The sequence below is a fragment of the Myodes glareolus genome, chromosome 1 (assembly GCF_982192425.1).
Source record: "Myodes glareolus chromosome 1, mMyoGla1.1, whole genome shotgun sequence".
In the NCBI taxonomy this organism is placed as follows: domain Eukaryota; kingdom Metazoa; phylum Chordata; class Mammalia; order Rodentia; family Cricetidae; genus Myodes; species Myodes glareolus.
Genome location: NC_142026.1, coordinates 63,985,411 through 64,003,674, shown reverse-complemented (window position 1 = coordinate 64,003,674; position 18,264 = coordinate 63,985,411). Strand labels below are relative to the sequence as shown.

At 51.4% G+C, this 18,264-nt stretch overlaps 3 protein-coding genes across 10 annotated transcripts in view; 1 reads left to right on the top strand and 2 right to left on the bottom strand.

Annotated features, from left to right (window-relative positions):
• The window catches only part of Ppp1r37 (protein phosphatase 1 regulatory subunit 37), a 36,685-nt gene extending 33,322 nt beyond the window's left edge, over positions 1–3,363 (bottom strand). Inside the window, exon 1 of one of the 2 annotated variants that reach the window (XM_048433332.3) lies at positions 2,788–3,363. In XM_048433332.3, the coding sequence (XP_048289289.1) occupies positions 2,788–3,001 (214 nt within the window). In that variant the 5' untranslated portion in view covers positions 3,002–3,363. Of the gene's footprint in view, positions 1–2,516; positions 2,566–2,787 lie in introns of those variants that run through there. The other variant, XM_085693507.1, reaches the window with a different exon arrangement.
• A 2,587-nt stretch (positions 3,364–5,950) lies between these two features.
• Positions 5,951–9,806, bottom strand: Gemin7 (gem nuclear organelle associated protein 7). Of its 7 annotated transcripts, XM_085693551.2 has the most exons (4): positions 9,669–9,755; positions 8,754–9,215; positions 8,536–8,630; positions 5,951–6,779 (listed from the first exon to the last, which is right to left on the bottom strand). In XM_085693551.2, the coding sequence occupies exon 4, from the start codon at positions 6,769–6,771 to the stop codon at positions 6,361–6,363; it is 411 nt and encodes a 136-aa protein (XP_085549677.1). In that variant the 5' UTR covers positions 6,772–6,779; positions 8,536–8,630; positions 8,754–9,215; positions 9,669–9,755; the 3' UTR covers positions 5,951–6,360. The 7 variants fall into 7 exon arrangements, with proteins under 7 accessions (XP_085549677.1, XP_085549678.1, XP_085549668.1 ...); XM_085693552.2 differs by lacking the exon at positions 8,536–8,630; XM_085693542.2 differs by lacking the exons at positions 8,754–9,215; positions 9,669–9,755 and adding an exon at positions 9,611–9,635.
• Positions 9,807–14,481: 4,675 nt separating this feature from the next.
• On the top strand, positions 14,482–17,945 carry Znf296 (zinc finger protein 296). The gene is made up of 3 exons (XM_048433327.3): positions 14,482–14,831; positions 15,170–15,313; positions 16,922–17,945. Exons 1-3 carry the CDS (start codon positions 14,588–14,590, stop codon positions 17,887–17,889), a joined length of 1,356 nt encoding a protein of 451 aa, XP_048289284.1. The 5' UTR covers positions 14,482–14,587; the 3' UTR covers positions 17,890–17,945.
• The last annotated feature ends 319 nt before the right edge of the window (positions 17,946–18,264 follow it).

The window sequence follows — 18,264 nt, the reverse complement described above, 5'->3', positions numbered from 1 at the left end:
ACACACATCCCGCTCCCACCCCTCGAATTAGGCTAAATGGGAGCTGGTGCTGGCAAACTCCTTCAGAGCTGCTCCCCTGCCCCAGGCTCCCTTTACTTCCCAACACTCCCAGGCCCAGTCAGTTCTTCCATATGTCTCCCTGTGAAGAGTGGATTTGAGACAACTCAGTCCCTCAACTCAGACATTCCAATGACTGTCACTCGGGAACTGTCTGAGGTCATAAATTATATACGCCCATGTTATACAGGGCTCAGAGACCAACTGTAACTCACTATCTGCTGCCCCGATCCAGGTCAGACCACTCCCTCAGACACCCCTATCTCTCAACTGGGCTCTCACTACCTTTCTGAGCCAATTGAGCTTCCCATTCCCCATACTTTCCAGGCAACGGACAACTCTGCTGTACCCCTGGGCACCTGGTGGCTGATGGCTCTGAAAATCGCTCTGTCCAAACTTTCCTTCACATTCCTTCCCCTATGGACGCCAAGTCTTCAAGCTTATTCCCAGCCAGCAGTCATGGCTGTCTCTCTACCCTCTCCTCCAAAAGTGAGACCTGAGTAGTTCCTACTGTCACTCTGAAAGGCTGGGGGAAATGGCAGCCTCCTGGCCTGGGACTCATCATCACCTGTACCTGTCACCCTTACCAGTAGCAATCCAATTAGCTGCTTTAAGGGACAGGTATTTACAAGAGCTGTTTAATGGTTACAACTAAAAAATTAGCATCTCCATTCAGAGACAAACAAAGGAAGGGGATAAAACAGCTTTCACAACCAACAAACCTTGGCAGGGCATGGCGGGTTGTGTCTGTCATCCTAGAGCTTGGAGACAGAGACCGATGCAGGTGGACTGTTATGCATTTAAGGCCAGTCTGGACTACCAAATTCTATCCCACCTCAAAAACAAAACAAGCAAACAAACAAACAAACAAACAAAAAAACCATAGAGAGACTACAAGTGTGGCTCTATGGTAGTGTTTGCCTAGCACTAAGAAAGCCCTGGGCTCCATCCCTAGCCCTGCATAAAATAAGTGTTAGCACAGACCTGTAATCCCATCACTCAGGATATGGAGGCAGGGGAGGGGGCGTCGAAGTTGAAAGTGATCCTGTGCTATAAGACAGTCTCAAAAAATTTAAATTTAATTCAAAAAGTAATGAAAGGCTTTGCCTTTTCAGGAAAACTATGGGTCGGAAACTTTGCCCAGAAGTATGCCCAACTCTCTAAGTGTCCTCACCTCCAAGCCATCTGAACCTTCATCCTGGAACACCTAGATACAGTCCATTTTGGCCCCATTAAAAGAGCAACCTCTCTCCAGGCCCCAAGACTGCCTTGGCAATTATCACAGATTTAGGAGGGCTCAATCTCACCAGGCACTTGTTCATGTGTAACTTCACTTAGTCTCCAGTAAACCTGGACCATTACTCCAGCCACTCACGGGAGCTAAAACTCTCTGCAGTTGCAGTGAGTAAATGGGAAGACAAAATTCAATCCAGCTGTCTTTCCTTCCTTTCTTTTTCCTTTTGCTTTCTTATAGTGAAACAGGGTTTCACCAGGCAGCCCAAACCCTCCTAAAAGGCACCACCCTCCAGCCTCAGACTTCTCTGGGTTCACAGCTGCAGACATGGCCACACTGCTCCACCTCTCCCCTTCCTGCTCTGATCTCTCCACACTGGACACCAGGCTGCTGCCAGGACCCAGCTGACTCTCTCGGTCCTCCGAACCGATTCCCAGAAGTTCAGAACCCAAAACAGACCACCCGGGCCCTGGCTGGCTCCCCAGGCCGAGGCTAAAATAACTTTGATGATTACTAGTCAAACTGGCGTTTATGGAGGGCGCCCAGTGTACCATTTCCTGCAGTCCAGTTCCCCACCCCCACACACATCAAAGCCACCAGCTGCCCACTCTGCTGCCCACAGCCTGGCATTAGTATCTGTCTGTTCCCGGACAGACAGATTGCCTTCTAAAGAACACGACCAGTGGGTGCCCTCAGTTCACTGGCTCTACCCCTGCAAAACAGAATTTTTCAACACAGAAATGGGGTCCACCTGTGTCCATCTCCCCAGCAACCTTTCATCTGCCGTGGCCACTGAAGCTAATGCACCCCATGAAGTGCCCCTTCGGTTCCACCACCCCCACTAACAATTTTCAAGAGACCCAGACCTACAGATCTTCCTATCTCCCAAAAAACAAGTTACCTGGCTTTCACCTTCTGTTGACCAGAGAAGCCCGAGTGGGTAAAATCTCTAAGTTCTTCCCCAGAAATACCCTGCCAAAAAGGCGCGCTCCACGTTCTTCTGCTACTGAACTTTGCTGTGGAATTCCTCGCCACCCGCAAACTGGACACCACGTCCTACGCTTTCCTGCCTACTGCCTCTGACCCGCTTTTCCCAGTTCGAGGGTTTACTTCTCGACGCAGTCCAGTGCCAAGACAGCAATGGCCAGAGCCACCCTTTGCCTCGCTCGAGGTTTGCAGACCAGCAGCTTCACTCTCGTCACCCCGTGGACCCAGAGACACTTACCTTTTCCCCAGTTCTGTGGACCGGCTCTCTCCATCTATCCCTGGATGTACTCTGAACTCAAAGGCTGGCTGCTAGCCTCCCAAAGTCCCAGATGGTCAGGGTTTGAGAACCCAGTCCCGTGCATCTTCCCAACTCTCCCTCCAAGCCTGCCCCGTCACCAGCTCTAACCTAGACACCGCTGTCTCCGTGCGCCACCTCCGTGCCGGTCAGCGCTGTCGCGGTCCCACCCGCCCCTCGGTTCGTCCCCGCAAGCGACCCTCGCCGTAGCTACCGTGTCTCCAAGGGTCTTTGGGCTCCACCGCTCCGGACACGATGTCCTCGTCCGACGGAAACGTGACGCGCTTGGCTGCAGCCTTGAGTCGCCCATCGGCCGGGGGCGAGGCCGTGCTAGGAGACCCGGCTTCGGCTGAGGCCTCCTCAGCTTCGGCGTCCGCGTCGGCGTCCGCGCCCGGCCCGGGCGGAGCCTCCTGCGGCGGGATTTCCATCGCCGCCGCCTCCTCCTCACGGGGGCCCCGGGGACATGCCCCGGGCCCCGGACTCGTCTCTCCGGGTCCGCCCGCCGTTCCGGGGCATGGGCTTCGCCGCTGCCTCAGGCGCCGCCTCCGTCCGCTCCTGTCGTAGTCGTCGTCGTCGTCGTCGCCGCCGCCGCCGGGAGCCCCAACGCGCCTCTGCCTAGCTCCGCGGGTACCTGCTCGTCCGCAGCCACACTTTCGTTACAGTCCGAGGCGACCGCTGCGTACCGAGAAAAGCACAACACAGACTCAAGCTTTTATTCTGAAAGGATCTTTAAGAGAGAGACACGACGATAGAAACAAAGAGCAGTAGGATCCACGGGAAAGAGAAACGTGAGCAACGAATCTGCAGAGGCAGAACTGCAGAACACCAGGGGCGGGGCCAGGTGGACGCCGTCTCCCGGAGCAGCGCGCATGCGCGAGTCTCAGACACCCCCCCCCTTCAACCTGTCAATACTCAGGCTCCCGGACATTCGTCCAGGAGCCCTAGTAATTCGGGAATTAATTCGATAGAAATTGTATCACCGGGGCCTGCAAAAGGACTGTCAGTTGTTAATGCCATCTGAGTTCGATACCCAAAACCCACGTAAATGTGGAAGGAAAGAACCGCCTCCACCAAATTGTCCTCTGATCTTCACACGCACGACCGTAAGAAATAAAGAAAATTTGAAAATATAAATTAAGAACCAGAAACATTGATTTTAAAAAAACCCAACTACCTTCTGGGCATGGTAGCGGCCAGCCTGTAATCCTAGTTTTGGAGAGGCTGAAGCAGGAGGTTGAGAGCTCGAGGCCAGATCAGCAGGCGCTCGAGAGTGAGACCCTGGCGCAGCTGCCAATGCTGGGAGCTGGGTAAAGGACTGGGGGCATTCAAAGGCCATAAAAGCTGCGTACTACAAGATGAGCACGCACAAGTGACAGAAGCTGACGGATAAGATCTCTGTCCCCTTGCTTTCCATTTGCAGACTTTAATTTCACTGTCTCGTCAGACTTGTAGCACATGTAAATCACAATATGAAAACACGCGTCTGTGGGGGTATTCATGAACCTGATTAAAACAAAACAAAATTGGAAGACATTCTGAAGAGGTAAGTCAGCAGACCCAAACCTGAGCAAGCCGAAGCCACGCCTCCAAGGAATGATACCAAAGCTCAGGATTTGTCTCAGTACTTTCGCTCCGCCTTCCCAGCCCGGGCTCATGAGACTAAAACCAAAGAAGGGGATCCAGGGAGGAGCGAACACGGCATTGCCAAGACTACTAGGGAGCTAAGCAGGCACTGACAGGAAGCGGCGCTGTGAATAAGGGATAGAGGCTGAGGCTGCCGCTAAAGATAACTGCTTTCCTGTTCAGTTGTGGGTGCCTGCATTTTGGAGACTGAGAAGTACCAAAAGCCCCTACAATTAATGTATTCTTCATTTACTTGAACTTAAACTAAAAGGCATAAACTGGGTTTTATTTGTTGCGAGGTTCTCACCTAACCCAGGTTATCCTCAGACTCGCTATGAAGGAAAGACTGTCCTTAACTCCGGCTCCTCTTACTTCTACACCCCTCCCCATCCCAAGTGCTGGGTTTGCGGGCATGCCCATATGCCCAGATAGGGACTGCTTTTGAATACCATCTACTGAAAGATTTCTAGTGACAAGAGACTGAAACGGGCAACACAGACTGCCTCACCAGCAGGCTGGAGCACACTGAGTAAGGGTGCTAACTGGCGAATGTGCAACACTTGTCACGCAGAAGCGTGTGAACACCACCACCACTGCTGTCCCCTGCTGTGGGAAACCAAAAACTGCTGCTTACTGCAGCAGACCACATCGCCCTGGGCCAGGAGCCCGAGAGGCACAACCTTGGGAGGAAAGGGAAGGCTTCTTCGTGGTAAAGAGCCACCCTTGCCAATCTCTTGTTCAGAGAACGTCGACCATTTAGGGAGACCAGGAGCAGTGCATCTGCTTTCAGCTGGATCTCTCACCATCATGGCTGAGCCCCACAGGTTTTACCTTACCTTTTGTTGTTTTTTGGCAGCAACTGCTGCTGTTACTACATGGGAGGGGGTGAGATAGGGTTTTTCTGGGTAACAGCTCTGGCTGTCCTACAACTCAATCTGTAGATGAACTCAATCTGGCCTCGAATTCACAGAGATCTACCTGCCTCTACCTCCTACTAACTTTTAAATACTACTCCAGGAAAAACAGCTCAGCAGTTAAGAGCACTTGCTACGCTGTTCCAGAGAAGCTGAATCCTGTCCTCAGCACCCATGTCTAGCAGCTCCTGCTGACTAGACACCCTCATCTGACCTCTATACTCACCTATACTCACGAAACACAGACATAACATCTAAATTTTAAAATTTTAAAACAAAAAAATGTTAAATATGGGATTCTCCTTCACAGGACACAACTAAAGGATAAACAGAAAATCAAGGTAGCCTGACTCAAAATCTCAGCACTTGGGAGGAGACAGGAGGATTGCGAATTACAAGCCAGCCTGGACTACAGAGCCAGATCCAGTCTTAAAAAAGACTGGGGGTGGGGTGGGAAGATAGTTCAGCAGTTAAAAGCACTGGCTGCTATCACAGAGGTTCCAGACAGTGGCTCTCAACTGTCTCTAACTCCAGCTCCACTGAACTGGGCCCCTCTTCTGGCCTCGGCCGGCATTGCATGCATGAGATACACAGACATCCATGTAAGCATAACACCCACACACATATACTAAAATTTCAAAACTAAAATTTCAAAAAGAAACAAGAGCCAGGCAGTGTGGCTCATGCCTTTAATCTCAGCACTCAGAGGCAGACAGATCTCTGAGTTGAAGGCCAGCCTGATCTACAGAGTGAGTTCCAGGACAGGAAGGGCTGTTACCGAGAAACCCTGTCACTAAAAAACAAAAATAAAATAGAGAAAGAAAGAAACAAGAGCCAGAGTTCCTTGGACGATGGTTTCTTTGGCAGGAGGGGAGATGGAGAAGCAGCTTCAGAGCTCTTTAGTGCCTGCCCACCTCCCACACCCACCCTGGCCTTAGGGACTAGCCTTGGGGCCCTATGGCTGTAAAGTTCAGTGTTCTGAGGTAGAATGGTACTTTTAATAAATGAGATTAGAATGTATGTAGTCTTCTCCCAATGCAGCATGAACTGGCCTTGAATTTCCAATCTTCCCATTACAGCCTCTAGAGAGCTGGGATTATCAGCGCAGCACCGGGTGTCTTGTTTGGAGTGAAGCTAGAGTTCCCTGGAGCTTGATCTGGAAGTCTGGGAAGGTGTGAAGAGCTCTGAGGCCCAGGAACAGCTGGAGACCTGGGCTACTGTGGCAAAGCCTACAAGGGAGACACCCATCTTCACAGCTTGAAGGAATAGGAAATGATGTCACTACATCGAAGCAGGGCTTCTGCCTGCACGCCTATGGGAGTCTGCAGCTGGGACACGTAGAAGTTGGCTACATCCAGGTCTGTGGCTCCAAACTGAGCGGTCACATGCACACCTTCATGCAGCGTGAAGCTCACAGGGTGCCCCACCATGGCTAGGAGGCTGCGGAGGTAGCGCTCTCGGAGAGCAGCTCTGGCCCGCTGTTCCTGCAATTCTGGGGGGTCTTGAGGGTCTTGAATACGACCTTCTCCTCCGACTTCTGGAACTTTTGGCCTCGGGAGGGTCCTGCGTCCATCAGGGACAAAGCCTCGGCTAAAGCCATCGGGGCCCCGAGGGAGGCGGAGCACTGGCACTGGCATAGGAATGGGCATCGGGGTCTGCATGGCCCTGGCTAAGGAAAAACATAGAAGGGGTTAAGGCCACACAGCTCCAATAGAAAACAGACTCATGTTTCACCTCTACACCATAGCTCTACTGTTTAAAACTTGTGCCAACCCCCACCCCAGGTAGGGAATTTTGTCTGTTGTTAGATGGTTTTGGAGACAGTATCCTTGCTAAGAGCTCAGACTGACCCTGAAAATACAGGCACCCTGCCTGCCTCTTAGGTGCTCAGCAGGTTTGTGACACCAGATGGGGCTCTTTTGCCTTTTTTTCTTTTTTTTTTTTTTTTTGCCTTGTTTTTCTTTGTGAGAGAGGGTCGTTAGCCACACTGGTCTTCCTGTAGCCCAGGATAACCTTGAACTTCTGACCCTACTGCCTTGACCTCCATGAGCCAGGATTACAGGCTTGCTTTATGCTTTACCACATTCAGTTTATGGCATGCATGCTAGGAATGGTAGTCAAGGTTTCCTGCGTGAGAGGCAAGCTCTCTACTAACTACACTGCATCCCCGTCTTTTCCTGTCTACCTCTATTACAGCTTTCTATGATTCTGGGGATAAGTCATTAAGAAGAGTCCCAGCCTCTCTGAGATACCGCCTCTCCAGTCTAGCCTCACTCAGAGGAATAGTTACACACTGCAATAATATATGAAGGCAGGCTGGGCTTAAAGAGATTGTCAAATTTTTTTTTTAGTGTTTGCAGTGTCTTGGGTTTTGTGGGTGTGTCACGGTACACACGTGAAGTGAAGGTAAGGTCAGAGGAGAGGTCGCAGGAGTCACTCCACTGCGTGAGTCCCAGGGAGAGGACCACATGAGAGCTGTCAGCTTGGTGGTGAGTGCTTTTACGCGCAATGAGCCACCTTGCTACAGGAACAAGGCTAGCTGTCCCTTTGCTAGGTCCAGACTGTCAGAGGTCAGAGAAAGACTGCTAGAGCAAGCATTTTCTCCTCAGCCAGTTCTGTTAACAGCCTGGGCCCTGAATATTCTGGACACAAGGTGGGACTTGACTTAAGAAACAAAAACTGGAGGCAGGCAGATCTCTGTGAGTTCGAGGCCAGCCTGGTCTACAAGAGCTAGTTCCAGGACAGGCTCCAAAGCTACAGAAAAACCCTGTCTTGAAATAACCAAAAAAAAAAAAAAAAAAGAATGAAAGAAAAAGAAACAAAAACTGACTTAAGAGCTAAGAATATTGCCCAGTAGTAGTGGTGCACAACTTTAGTCCCGGGACTTGGAGGCAGAGGCAGGCAGAACTGTCTGTGAGTCCCAGGCCAGTCTGGTCTACAGAGTGGTTTCCAGGACAGCCAGGGATACACAGAGAAACCCTGTCTCGGGGGTGGGGGGTGGGAGGTAGAGAGCACTGGCTGTTCTTCCAGAGGACCTGAGTTCAATTCCTAGCACCCACATGGCAACCCACAACTGTCTGTAACTCCAGTACCAGAGGTCTGGCACCATCACACAGACACACATGAAGGCAAAAACACCAATGTATATGAAACAGTTTTTTAAAAAGCTACGAATATTGCTCAATTGGGCCCAGTGCTTGCCTAATATACAGGAGGCCTTGAATTCCATCCCCATTACCATATAAACACCAAACTCTTGTGAAGATGAAAAGTTCAAGGTCTATAAAACAATTTGTAGATCAACTTGGGTTACAAGATACCCTGTGTCAAACACACAAAAGAATTGGAACCCCTACCACGTTCCACTCTTAGAGAGAGAAAAAAAAAGAAAAACGAAACAGCAACAACCAGGTGGTGGTGCACACCTTTGATTACGGCACGTTTGATCCCAGCACTTGGGAGGCAAAAGTAGGGATTTCTGTGAATTCGAGAACAGTCAGGACTGTTACACAGAGAAACCCTGTCTCGAAAAAACAAAAAGGGAAAAAAAGACAATGAAAAAGAATTGAGAGAAGTAAGGAAGATTATGCTCTAGTGTCTAGTAAAGACACCTAAAATTACCCATCTTCCCTGTTGGCCTGACCTCAGAGTTCTTGATCCAGAGATCCTGGATTTCCTGCCCAGAGGTTAAAATCTAAACCCATCCATCCCACTGTCTGGCTATTCCGTCCCATGACTTTGGTCAGTGAAGAGGTAGCAGTTCACAGGTCTTTCCTTGGGGCCTCAAGGCGAGCAGAGCTAGGCGTAGTGGCCAACACCTATAACCCCAGAACTTGAGCAATGGAGACCGGGAACACCTCCGAACAAGGCCAGCCTTTGCTAGTGGAGAGTTCTACAAGCAGCCTGAATTACGTGGGAAGGGGACAGGGAGTGGGGACGGGGAAGGGTGGAAGTATAGCTCAAGTGGTAGAGGACTTGTGCAGCAAGCATTAAACGAGTTCCATCAATAGTTTAGCATAAATTGTGGCAGAGCAGGCCTGTAATCCCAGCACTTGGCAGGTGAAGACGGGATGAAAAATTCAGGGGCTACTGTTCTGCCTCCTATCTAAAGAAAGAAAGAAAAGAAAGAAAAGAAAAGAAAGTTAGTTAAAGAGGAATAGGTCAGCTTGGCGGCAGGCATTAGGTCCACCTAGCGTTATCAGGATAGTAATTGGCTGAGCTTCCAGGCTAGGAGGCACGTACTTATATGTTCACGCACACCAGGAGATAACTGTCCACTCCCGCCGCCCAGCAAATTCGATAAACTGGGCCATTTCAGAGAATAAGCAGCCGGAGGGCGGATTTGTTCTCTCCCAGGCGCCGGTGGGCAGGTCAGTTCCTTTAAATAATTCCCTCCAGCCGCCGACTGTCCTCCCTTTCTAATTCTAAGCGTGTCCTCAGCCCCAGGGTAGCCACCTCCCACCCCGCCCGGCGTCCGAGCACAGTCCCCCTTCAGGTCACCTCCTCTGGGCAGCTGCACCGCAGGCGGCTGACAGGCTCAAGGCCATTGCGTACTCACCCAGGTAGTGGCTGAAGGCGCCGCACTTCCGCCCACGCCGCCGCCACCGCACAGGTCCCGGCAGGCACTCAGCCCGGACCGCCTGGGTTCCGCCAGCGCAGTCGCCGACGGGTCCGGGTGGGCACCGAGTCCCACGCGCTTGAGTTCCGCCAGCGCCGCCGCTTCCCCCACGTGTTGGTCGGCCACTTGTGGGGCGCCGGGCCACGGCTGGGCTCTGCCAGCCTGCGAGTTAGGGACATCTAAGATGCCCACTTTAGGGAGCACGAAACTGAAGCTCAAAAAGTTGGCCATGGTGGTTCCCAGGCTTGGAATCCCCAGCGCTCTCGGGAGATGAGGCAGGAGGATTGTTAAGATCTGTCAGCCTGGGCTACCGAGTTAAGGCCTTGTCTGAAAAAGGTTGAAAAAAAAAGAAAAGTAAGGAAGGATCTGACACCTTCACACCAATGCACATAAAATAAAGTTAAATAAAAAATAAATAAATAAAAATTTTAAAAAAAGAAAAAGAAAAGGAAGAAAGGAGAAACGAGTAGTGCCTCGTGCCTGTAATCTCAGCACTTGGGAGCCAGAAGCAGAAGATTTCAAAAGTTCAGGATCAGCCTGCGCAAAAATGAATGAATGAATGAAAAAAAAGGGAAAAAGGAAGAAGAAAGACAAAAGGAGGAAAGAAAAGAAGGAGATGGCAGCAAGCTCAGGAGGCAAAAAGAAAAAAGCCAAGGCTCTGCCGCCATGGTCTCTTTAATCCCAGCACTTGGGAGGCAGAGGCAGCCAGGACTGTTACACAGAGAAACCATTAAATAAATAAATATAAATAAGTACATGCCAAGGCTCAGAGACTAGATTTTTTCTCAGCCACTTGGGAAGTACTCCTGTCCCTCCACTCCCCTTCAGGAGGAACCCTATTATTCTCTCAGCCTTCACAGACCCTGAAGAGGGTTTACAGTGTGCTGCCTCTTGGATGGACAGAGGTCATTCATCTTGTCCTTTAGCCCTTCCTGCAACCCTAATTTACAAAGTGAGAAAAAACGAGGTCCTGCAGGGGAGAATGGGAAACCTCACTGATCTCAGTCCTGGTAGAATTGATTTTATTCCCAGAGTTCTGCTGAGGTAGGGGAGGACGGTGGCATTCCCATTACTGCCTGGCACACAGGTGCTCTGCAGATATCCCTGGAAAGAGTGCTCCCTCCTCACATAGCTGGTGATTAAAGCAAGAAAGTAGAAGCCGGGTACTGGGGTGCCTGCCTGTCTTAGTTACCAGGGAGGCCAAGATGAAAGATTTCTGAAGCAGAATCAGAGAGTCCTATGTCACTGAGAAAAAGTAATTAAAGAATAGAAGCTCTCCTTAGGAACTGGTCACCCCAATCTTGCTCTCTCAGAACCTGCATTCGCTTTTGAATTGGGGAAGTAAAAGAGGCTAAAAGTGAACAAATAAACAAACCAAAATTGTTGGGCAGTGGTGGCTCACGCCTTTAATCCCAGCACTTGGAGGCAGAGGCAGGTGGATCTCTGTGAGTCTGAGGCCAGCCTGGTCTACAAAGCAAGTTCCAGGAAACCCTTTCTCAAAAAAAAAAAAGTAAAAATAAACCAAGATCTTTCAGAGGGACTGGGGCAAGATTTGGTTTGGCTTACTTAGCATGACAAGACCCTGGGTTCCATCCTTAGCATAAGAGGAAGAAAAAAAAAATCTAAATTGTACCTGATGCTTGGTGAAGCTGAAGCAAGAGGATCTCTGGTTGAAGGCTAGCCTGTGCTACAGAGCATGGACCTGTTAGAACAGACAAAGGGAGAAGGATATGAGACTGGGCATATACCTCTGTGATAGGGCACGGGGCTAGCAATTGCAAGGCCCTGGGTTCTAGTCCCTTACATCCTTCACAAAGGAGACAATAAGGACAATAGGAATAATCTTAACAAGTTAAGAAAGGCTTAACATTCAGTGATCAAATGGGGCATCTGCAGAGGGAGAATCGGTGTGAATTTGGAGCCAGCCTGGGAGAAAGGAAATGAAGAAAGGAAGGGAGGGAAAGAAAGAAGAAACAGGAGTGGGGGAAGGAAGAAAAGAAAAAAGAGAAAGGAAGGAAGGAAGGAAGGAAAGAAGAAGGAAAGAAAGAAAGAAAGAAAGAAAGAAAGAAAGAGGGAGGGAAGGAAGAGAAATACCAGATGTGATGGTGCACACCTTTTTGGATTTTTGTTTGTTTGTTTGTTTTTGTTTTTTGAAACAGGGTTTATCTGTAGCTTTGGAACCTGTCCTGAAACTCAAACTGTAGAACAGGCTGGCCTGGAACTCACAGAGATCTGCCTGTCTCTGCCTCCTGAGTGCTGAAATTAAAGGTGTGCACCATCAACCAGGTGGTGGTGGTGGTGCACGCCTTTAATCCCAGCACTCAAGAGGCAGAGGCAGGCGGATCTCTGAGTTCTAGGCCAGCTTGGTCCTAGGACAGCCAGGGCTACATAGAGAGACCCTGTCTCAAAAACAAAAACAAAAACAAAAAAAACCCTAACCTTCACACCTCTCAAAAAAAAAAAAAAAGGAAGAACTGGCAAGATAGCTCAGTGGATTAATATTAATGAGCTTGCTGCCAAACCTAAGGACTTGAGCCCACATAGGAAGGAAAGGGACTGGACACCTGAAAATTGTCCTTTGACTCCCCACTTGCATGCTGTAGCGTATACAAACACACGAGAGAGAAAACACATAGATACATTTTGAATATAGAATAATAAATAAATTGATTTAATAATTATGGCACAAGCCTTTAATCACAGCATTTGGGGAGGCAGAGGCAGAGGCAGAGGCAGGTGATTTCTGTGAGTTCGAGGCCAGGCTCCAAAGCTACACAGAGAAACCCTGCCTCAAAAATAAGTAAACAAGTACATAAATAAATAAAATAAAGTCACCTTTGGTGACTCTCCAGGCCCTACAACGTCTAATTCTCTTAGGAAACTGAGATTGAGAAGGAATTAGGAACAGATGGAGGTCATCAGGAGTAATTTGCAAGGCCTTCAGCAGGGTGTGGCTACTTTAGATAAACTGCCCAGGGAGGTCCTGGGCCTGCAGGAGGACAATTGAGTCCATGCCTGAATAACAATGTGAGGGACTTCAGAGTTCAGCCTCAGGACACCTGGGGCAGGCACTACTGGCCTTAACCTAGGGGAGTTTGTAATAGGTGTGTGGGGGAGGACAGTAAACAAGCAGTTCTGTGGTGACCTGTGGTGTGCCAGGAAGAAAAGAAAACCTCATATGTGATTGAGAGTGGGGCAGCGTGTCCTGCCACTTCCAACAGTGCAGCAGAAAAAAATTCTTGTTTGCCGGGTAGCAGTGGCTCACGCCTTTAATCCCAGCACTTGGGAGGCAGAGGCAGGCAGATTTCTGTGAGTCTGAGGTCAGCCTGGTCTACAGGGCAAATTTCAGGACAGGCTCCAAAGCTACAGAGAAACCCTGTCTCGAAAAAAAGGAAAAAAAAAGGAAAAAAAAATTCTTATCTGAGAGAAATTTCAGGGGCCCAAGAGAAAGGCAGAGGACTGCTGGCCATTTCTTTAGTTTTAATGGTAGCCTGGGGTTACAAAGAAAGCAGAGGTGGATGATTACTGCTTCTTCGTTTGACTCAAATCCTCGCAGCCCCTGGTACCAGGAGAAGCAACAAACCTCAAAGTTACCAAAAGACCTTTCCGGGTGTGTTCCCTCTCCTTTAGTCCTGAATGCTCAGGCTCTTGGCTCTCAGCTCCCTCACAAACCTCAGATCTTCAGATTGATCGGAGACAAGATCTCCCCAAGTAGTATCCCAGTTGGCCTGGGGCTCATTATGTAGACCAGTCTGGTCAGGAACTCTTGGTCAATCCTCCTGCCTCTAACTCCGAGTGAAGCACTTGAGATTACACAGTGTACCACCACCAAAACCAGCTTTTTTTTTTGGTCAGAGTTTCAAACTCCCCATGTAGTTGACGGACACTGATTTTAAACTGCTGATTCTGCTTCCACACTGCATATGTTGAGTTTGCAATGGCTACCTCTGCTTTCCAAGGTCTCCATACTGCCCTGCGTTCTCATTCCTGGTACAGAGTAGGAAGCCGAATCCCTTTTTTGGGTGCAACCCTGCCCCCTTGCCCAGCTTGATTTTTTTTCCCACAGCACTTGTCCAAACATACAGCATTCCATATACTATGAAATAATCCCAGCTGGCTTTGAATTTGTGATCCTCAGTGGGTAGCTTGAATTACCAAAAGACCCACACCCCCATCTCCACATCGTAAGATTATGGCACGGTTTCTTCACTTCTGTTACTGTAGGTGCTCAGAAATGGGGTTCCAAAGTCTGGAGATGTAGCCCAGTGACCTAGAATGCACATTCTGGGTTCGATGGCCAGCACCGCATAAAATAGGTGTAGTGATGTATTCCTGTAAAACCGACGCTGGCGAGGCTGGGGCAAGATCAAAAACTCTAAGGCATCATCCGTTACTTGTTACTTATCCAGTTTGGGGTCAGCTTGGGCTACTCAAGGGCTGTCTTAGAGAAAAAGGCAAAAAAAAAAAAATTGAAAAGAATGGAAGATGAATGTTTAAAGAGCGAATTTTCTTCTCATCTGCTAAGAGGTGTTCACCATTTCTCGTTTGGGGTATGAGGCGAGACATCCCGAATCTCAGGTATCACAAGCGCTGTGGTGGTTTTGGAAACAGCTCTTTCCACTGGAGTGAAATCGACTCCCGCGGAGGGGGGGCGGATAGTATGCTCACTCACCCCGGGGCAGCGGGCAGGGCCGGGAAGGTCGGGTTTGGCCGCCGTGACTGGCCTTGCAAGGCCCCGCCCCAATGGGCGGAGCCACCGCAGGATCAGCACGTGTAAAAAGTTCGGCGCGGGTCTCCGCAGGCCACTCACCTGAGCGTCCGGCGGCCCAGCGGGTTCTCTGAACCTGCGCCTTTACTCCATGTCCCGCCGCAAGGCCGGCTACGTGCCGCGCCGTGTAGACCCCAAACCCGACCAAGACGACATGGAGACACCAGAGCTCGTCATTGATGTGAAGCCAGAGCGCGATGCGGGGCCCTTGGCCCCGAAGGACGCGTCCATGCCGGGGCCCCTCGGTACCGAGCGTCGTTTCGGCACTGCCCCGCTGCCCCTCGGCGCGCGCAGTCCGTGGGCCCCGTGGATACCGCTGAGCCCTGAACCTTCCGGTGAGTCCCCAGTCCTCCTCCCTGTGCGCATCGGGACCGTCCGGTGGGTGTCTCTCTGCCCCGGGACTCGCCTGGTGTCCCTAGCCCTCGCCCCTGCGTGTATCGAGACCCTCGGGTGGGTACCTCTCTGCCTCGGGACCCGCCTGGCGTCCCCAGCCCTCGCCCCTGCATGCACCGGAACCCTCCGGTGGGTACCTCTCTCCTTGGGATGGCCCCGGACGGCCTGGCCTCCCCAGCCTTCGCTTTTGACCTCCGGGTTTCCCCTCCCTCTCCACCTTGGTGCTCTCACCCCTAGCCGGGCCCCACCCCACCGCTCACCACCCGCTTCCTCCCTGTAGACCGCCAGCCCTGGACCGACAAGCACCCAGATCTGTTGACCTGCGGCCGCTGCCTGCAGACCTTCCCACTGGAGGCCATCATCGCTTTCATGGACCACAAAAAACTGGGCTGTCAGCTCCTCCAGGGCGTCGGCCCCATTTCAGGTAATTTCAGTGCAATGCCCCCTCTGATCCAGGGTTGGGCTTCCTGCCCTGCGGAGAGGGGGCTAAGGTGGACAGATGGGGCACCGAGCATTACTTCCCCTTTCTCCTTGCTCCCCTTAGGGTAGAACCTAGGCGTGGCCTGGGCTTGTCTGTCCTAGGGCAGGGACTAGAGGTAGAGCGGGGGCTGGGCAGCGGAGGAAGGCCACCCACAAGGTGTGGCCAGCCCCAGAAGACCGGCCCGGGGTTTTGCCATACACCCTCCATTTAGTTTCACTTCTCCTTCCCCACGGACAGAAATAACTGGCCAGGTGGCTGGACCAGGGTTGGCAGTAGAGGGACCTGGAGGAGGTGGGGACAGTGGCCTCTGGGAGAGAGTTGGAGGCCCGCACCCCTGCTGTGTTTCGGTCCTTCTAATCAAGACAGTTCAGAGGCAGGGTAGGGGGCTTCTGGCGTGTTCCGTAGCTGGGATCTCCCAGCTAAGAGCTGGGAAACCCCTAGTCGGAGCGCTGGATACTCCAGAGTCGTATATATGAAAGAGGAATTCAAACTATGTGTGATACTTTGTCGTGAGTGGTCGCAAGATTTAGGTACTTGATCCGATCCGAACTTGAATTTCCAGCCCCAGCTCCTGCTGTGCCCGGCTGGAACTTGGAAACTAGAATAATATTTAGGGATGGGCCAGGGAGGTCTGTAATCCAATCAGCTTTAGTTGAGGGAGGAGCTAAAGTGGACTTACTAGAGCAGGACCCCAGCACTGAGTAGTGGGCACTTGGTGTGTGGAGAGTTTAGCCTTTTAGACAGGGTCTCGCCTTCACCTAGACAGCTGGTATTACTAGTATTAGAGGCCTGGATAGTTGTAGGTGCTCTTGTTTGAGACACGGTCTCTAAATAGCCCTGGCAGACCTGAAACTTAAGTAGGCCAAGTTGGGTTCCAACTTAGAGATCTGCCTGCCTCTGCCTTCCCAATGCTGGGAGTAAAGGTGTGTGCCACCACCCTGGCTCAGCTGTGGATCTTTTGGTATCTGTGGCTCATCTTATGTTTGAGGGCTTATAGATAGGGACCAGGACTCTCAGCTGTTCCCTATCTGAAGTTATAATCCTGGAAGGGGCCCCTCAGATTTCTATGCTCCAGCAACTTGGGAAACTGAGGCTTGAGAGGATAGGATAGGTCTTGTCCAGGATTATGCAGCTAAGGACGGTCTTCAGTTTAACAGGTTTCTGCTTGACTTTGGTCTGGTATGGTACCATCAAGGCTCCTATCCAGGGTCTGGTTCTTGAGTGGCTCTAGGAAGTGTCCTGTGGTTGTGTACTAGGGAAATTTCATATTTGGAAAGCAGAGGCTAGCCCACCTCCCCGGAGTAGGCAGCTGTCTGTGTCAGGCCCCAGCTCTGAGGTTTCAGCAGATCTGCTTTTGGAGCTCCTGTCCCTAATTTTCCAGTGTCTCGCTTACCTCCCCTTACTATGAAACAGAAAGCCCTCTTCACAGTTGAGGAAGTTTCCAGAGAGCAGCATCTGTGTCTCTTTCTCAGTGAAGGAAGATGCTGGCCTGGTTGGTACTGCTAATCATTCTACCAGCACTGACTTCCTGCCCCCTCTTCCCCTTTCTAGAATCCAAGGAGATGAAGGCTCTGAGCTGTCTGCGATGTGGCAGACAGTTCACTGGAGCTTGGAAGCTGCTATGCCATGCCCAGTGGGATCATGGGCTATCCATCTACCAGACAGAATCTGATACCCCAGAGTCCCCACTGCTGGGCCTGGCTGAGGTAGCTGCAGCCGTGTCGGCGGTGGCAGTGGTAGGATCAGTTGAGGACAAGCCCCCCACAGTGAGTAGTGCGGCCCGGCGGAGCCCCACTTGCTTGGTGTGCAAGAAGACCCTCAGCTCTTTCAGCAACCTCAAGGTCCATATGCGTTCCCACACTGGTGAAAGACCCTACGCCTGTGACCAGTGTCCCTACACCTGTGCTCAGAGCAGCAAGCTCAACAGGCACAAGAAGACCCACCGACAGCTGACACCTGGGAGTCCCTGCACCCCTGCTACCAACAGGGGGGTCTCCCCAACAGCCCCTCCAGAACCAGCTGACCATGCAGCTGCTCCAGCCAGCACACTCCCACACCAGGAGGTGGAGAAGGCTGGAGCTGCAGCCACAGCAGGAATACAGGAACCTGGGGCCCCTGGCAGTGGGGCTCAAGCAGGCCCAGATGCTATGGACTGGGGAGCCACTGCCAAAGTACAAAGGACTGACCCTATAAAGAGTGAGAAGCCAACACCCAAGAAGACCCCCAAGTCGACAGGCAAGAGCCGCGGACCTGGGAGCAGCTGTGAGTTCTGCGGGAAGTACTTTGCCAACAGCAGTAACCTGACAGTACACCGGCGCTCACACACTGGTGAACGGCCCTATGCCTGTGACCAGTGTCCTTACGCCTGCGCCCAAAGTAGCAAGCTCAACCGCCACCGCCGCATGCATGGTCTGGGACCTGGCAGTCCCCGCTATGAGTGCCCACACTGCTGTGTGCCATTTGGCCTCCGAGCCACACTGGACAAGCACCTGTGGCAGAACCATCCAGAAATGGTCTGAGTAGTTCTGTCATCTCTTCATCCTTCCCATTATGTGAATAAATCATCTTGTATTTATTCCTGTGCCTTGACTCTGGCTTTCTTGGGGTGTCTGAGGTGGGAGGCTCCCCCTCCATAGTGTGGCTGGCTGGACAGACCGGTTTGGAGTGGGGGTGAGTGCCCTGGGCACTGGAGGACTGGCACAGAAAGCCGTGCTCCCGGTTCTTGGGTTCTTGGTGTGGGTGAGGCCAGGGGCCGGGCAAGGGCAAGGAGAGGCCTGGACCTGTCACCAGAGGCCCCTGGGCGCAGTCCAGTCCTAGCCCGTCATCCACTGGCCCTGTCCGCACATGCCACAGCCTGAGCCCTTGACTGGATTGGCCCCTGCCTCCTAAGCAGG

What these genes read in the sequence shown, in the direction of transcription:
- Gemin7 (XM_048433328.2), bottom strand. Translation starts at nt 6,771, where the DNA reads ATGCAGACCCCGATGCCCATTCCTATGCCAGTGCCAGTGCTCCGCCTC.
- Znf296 (XM_048433327.3), top strand. Translation starts at nt 14,588, where the DNA reads ATGTCCCGCCGCAAGGCCGGCTACGTGCCGCGCCGTGTAGACCCCAAA. An exon ending in GCTGAGCCCTGAACCTTCCG is followed by an intron (nt 14,832 to 15,169) that starts GTGAGTCCCCAG and finishes TCCTCCCTGTAG; the next exon opens with ACCGCCAGCCCTGGACCGAC. An exon ending in GGGCGTCGGCCCCATTTCAG is followed by an intron (nt 15,314 to 16,921) that starts GTAATTTCAGTG and finishes TCCCCTTTCTAG; the next exon opens with AATCCAAGGAGATGAAGGCT.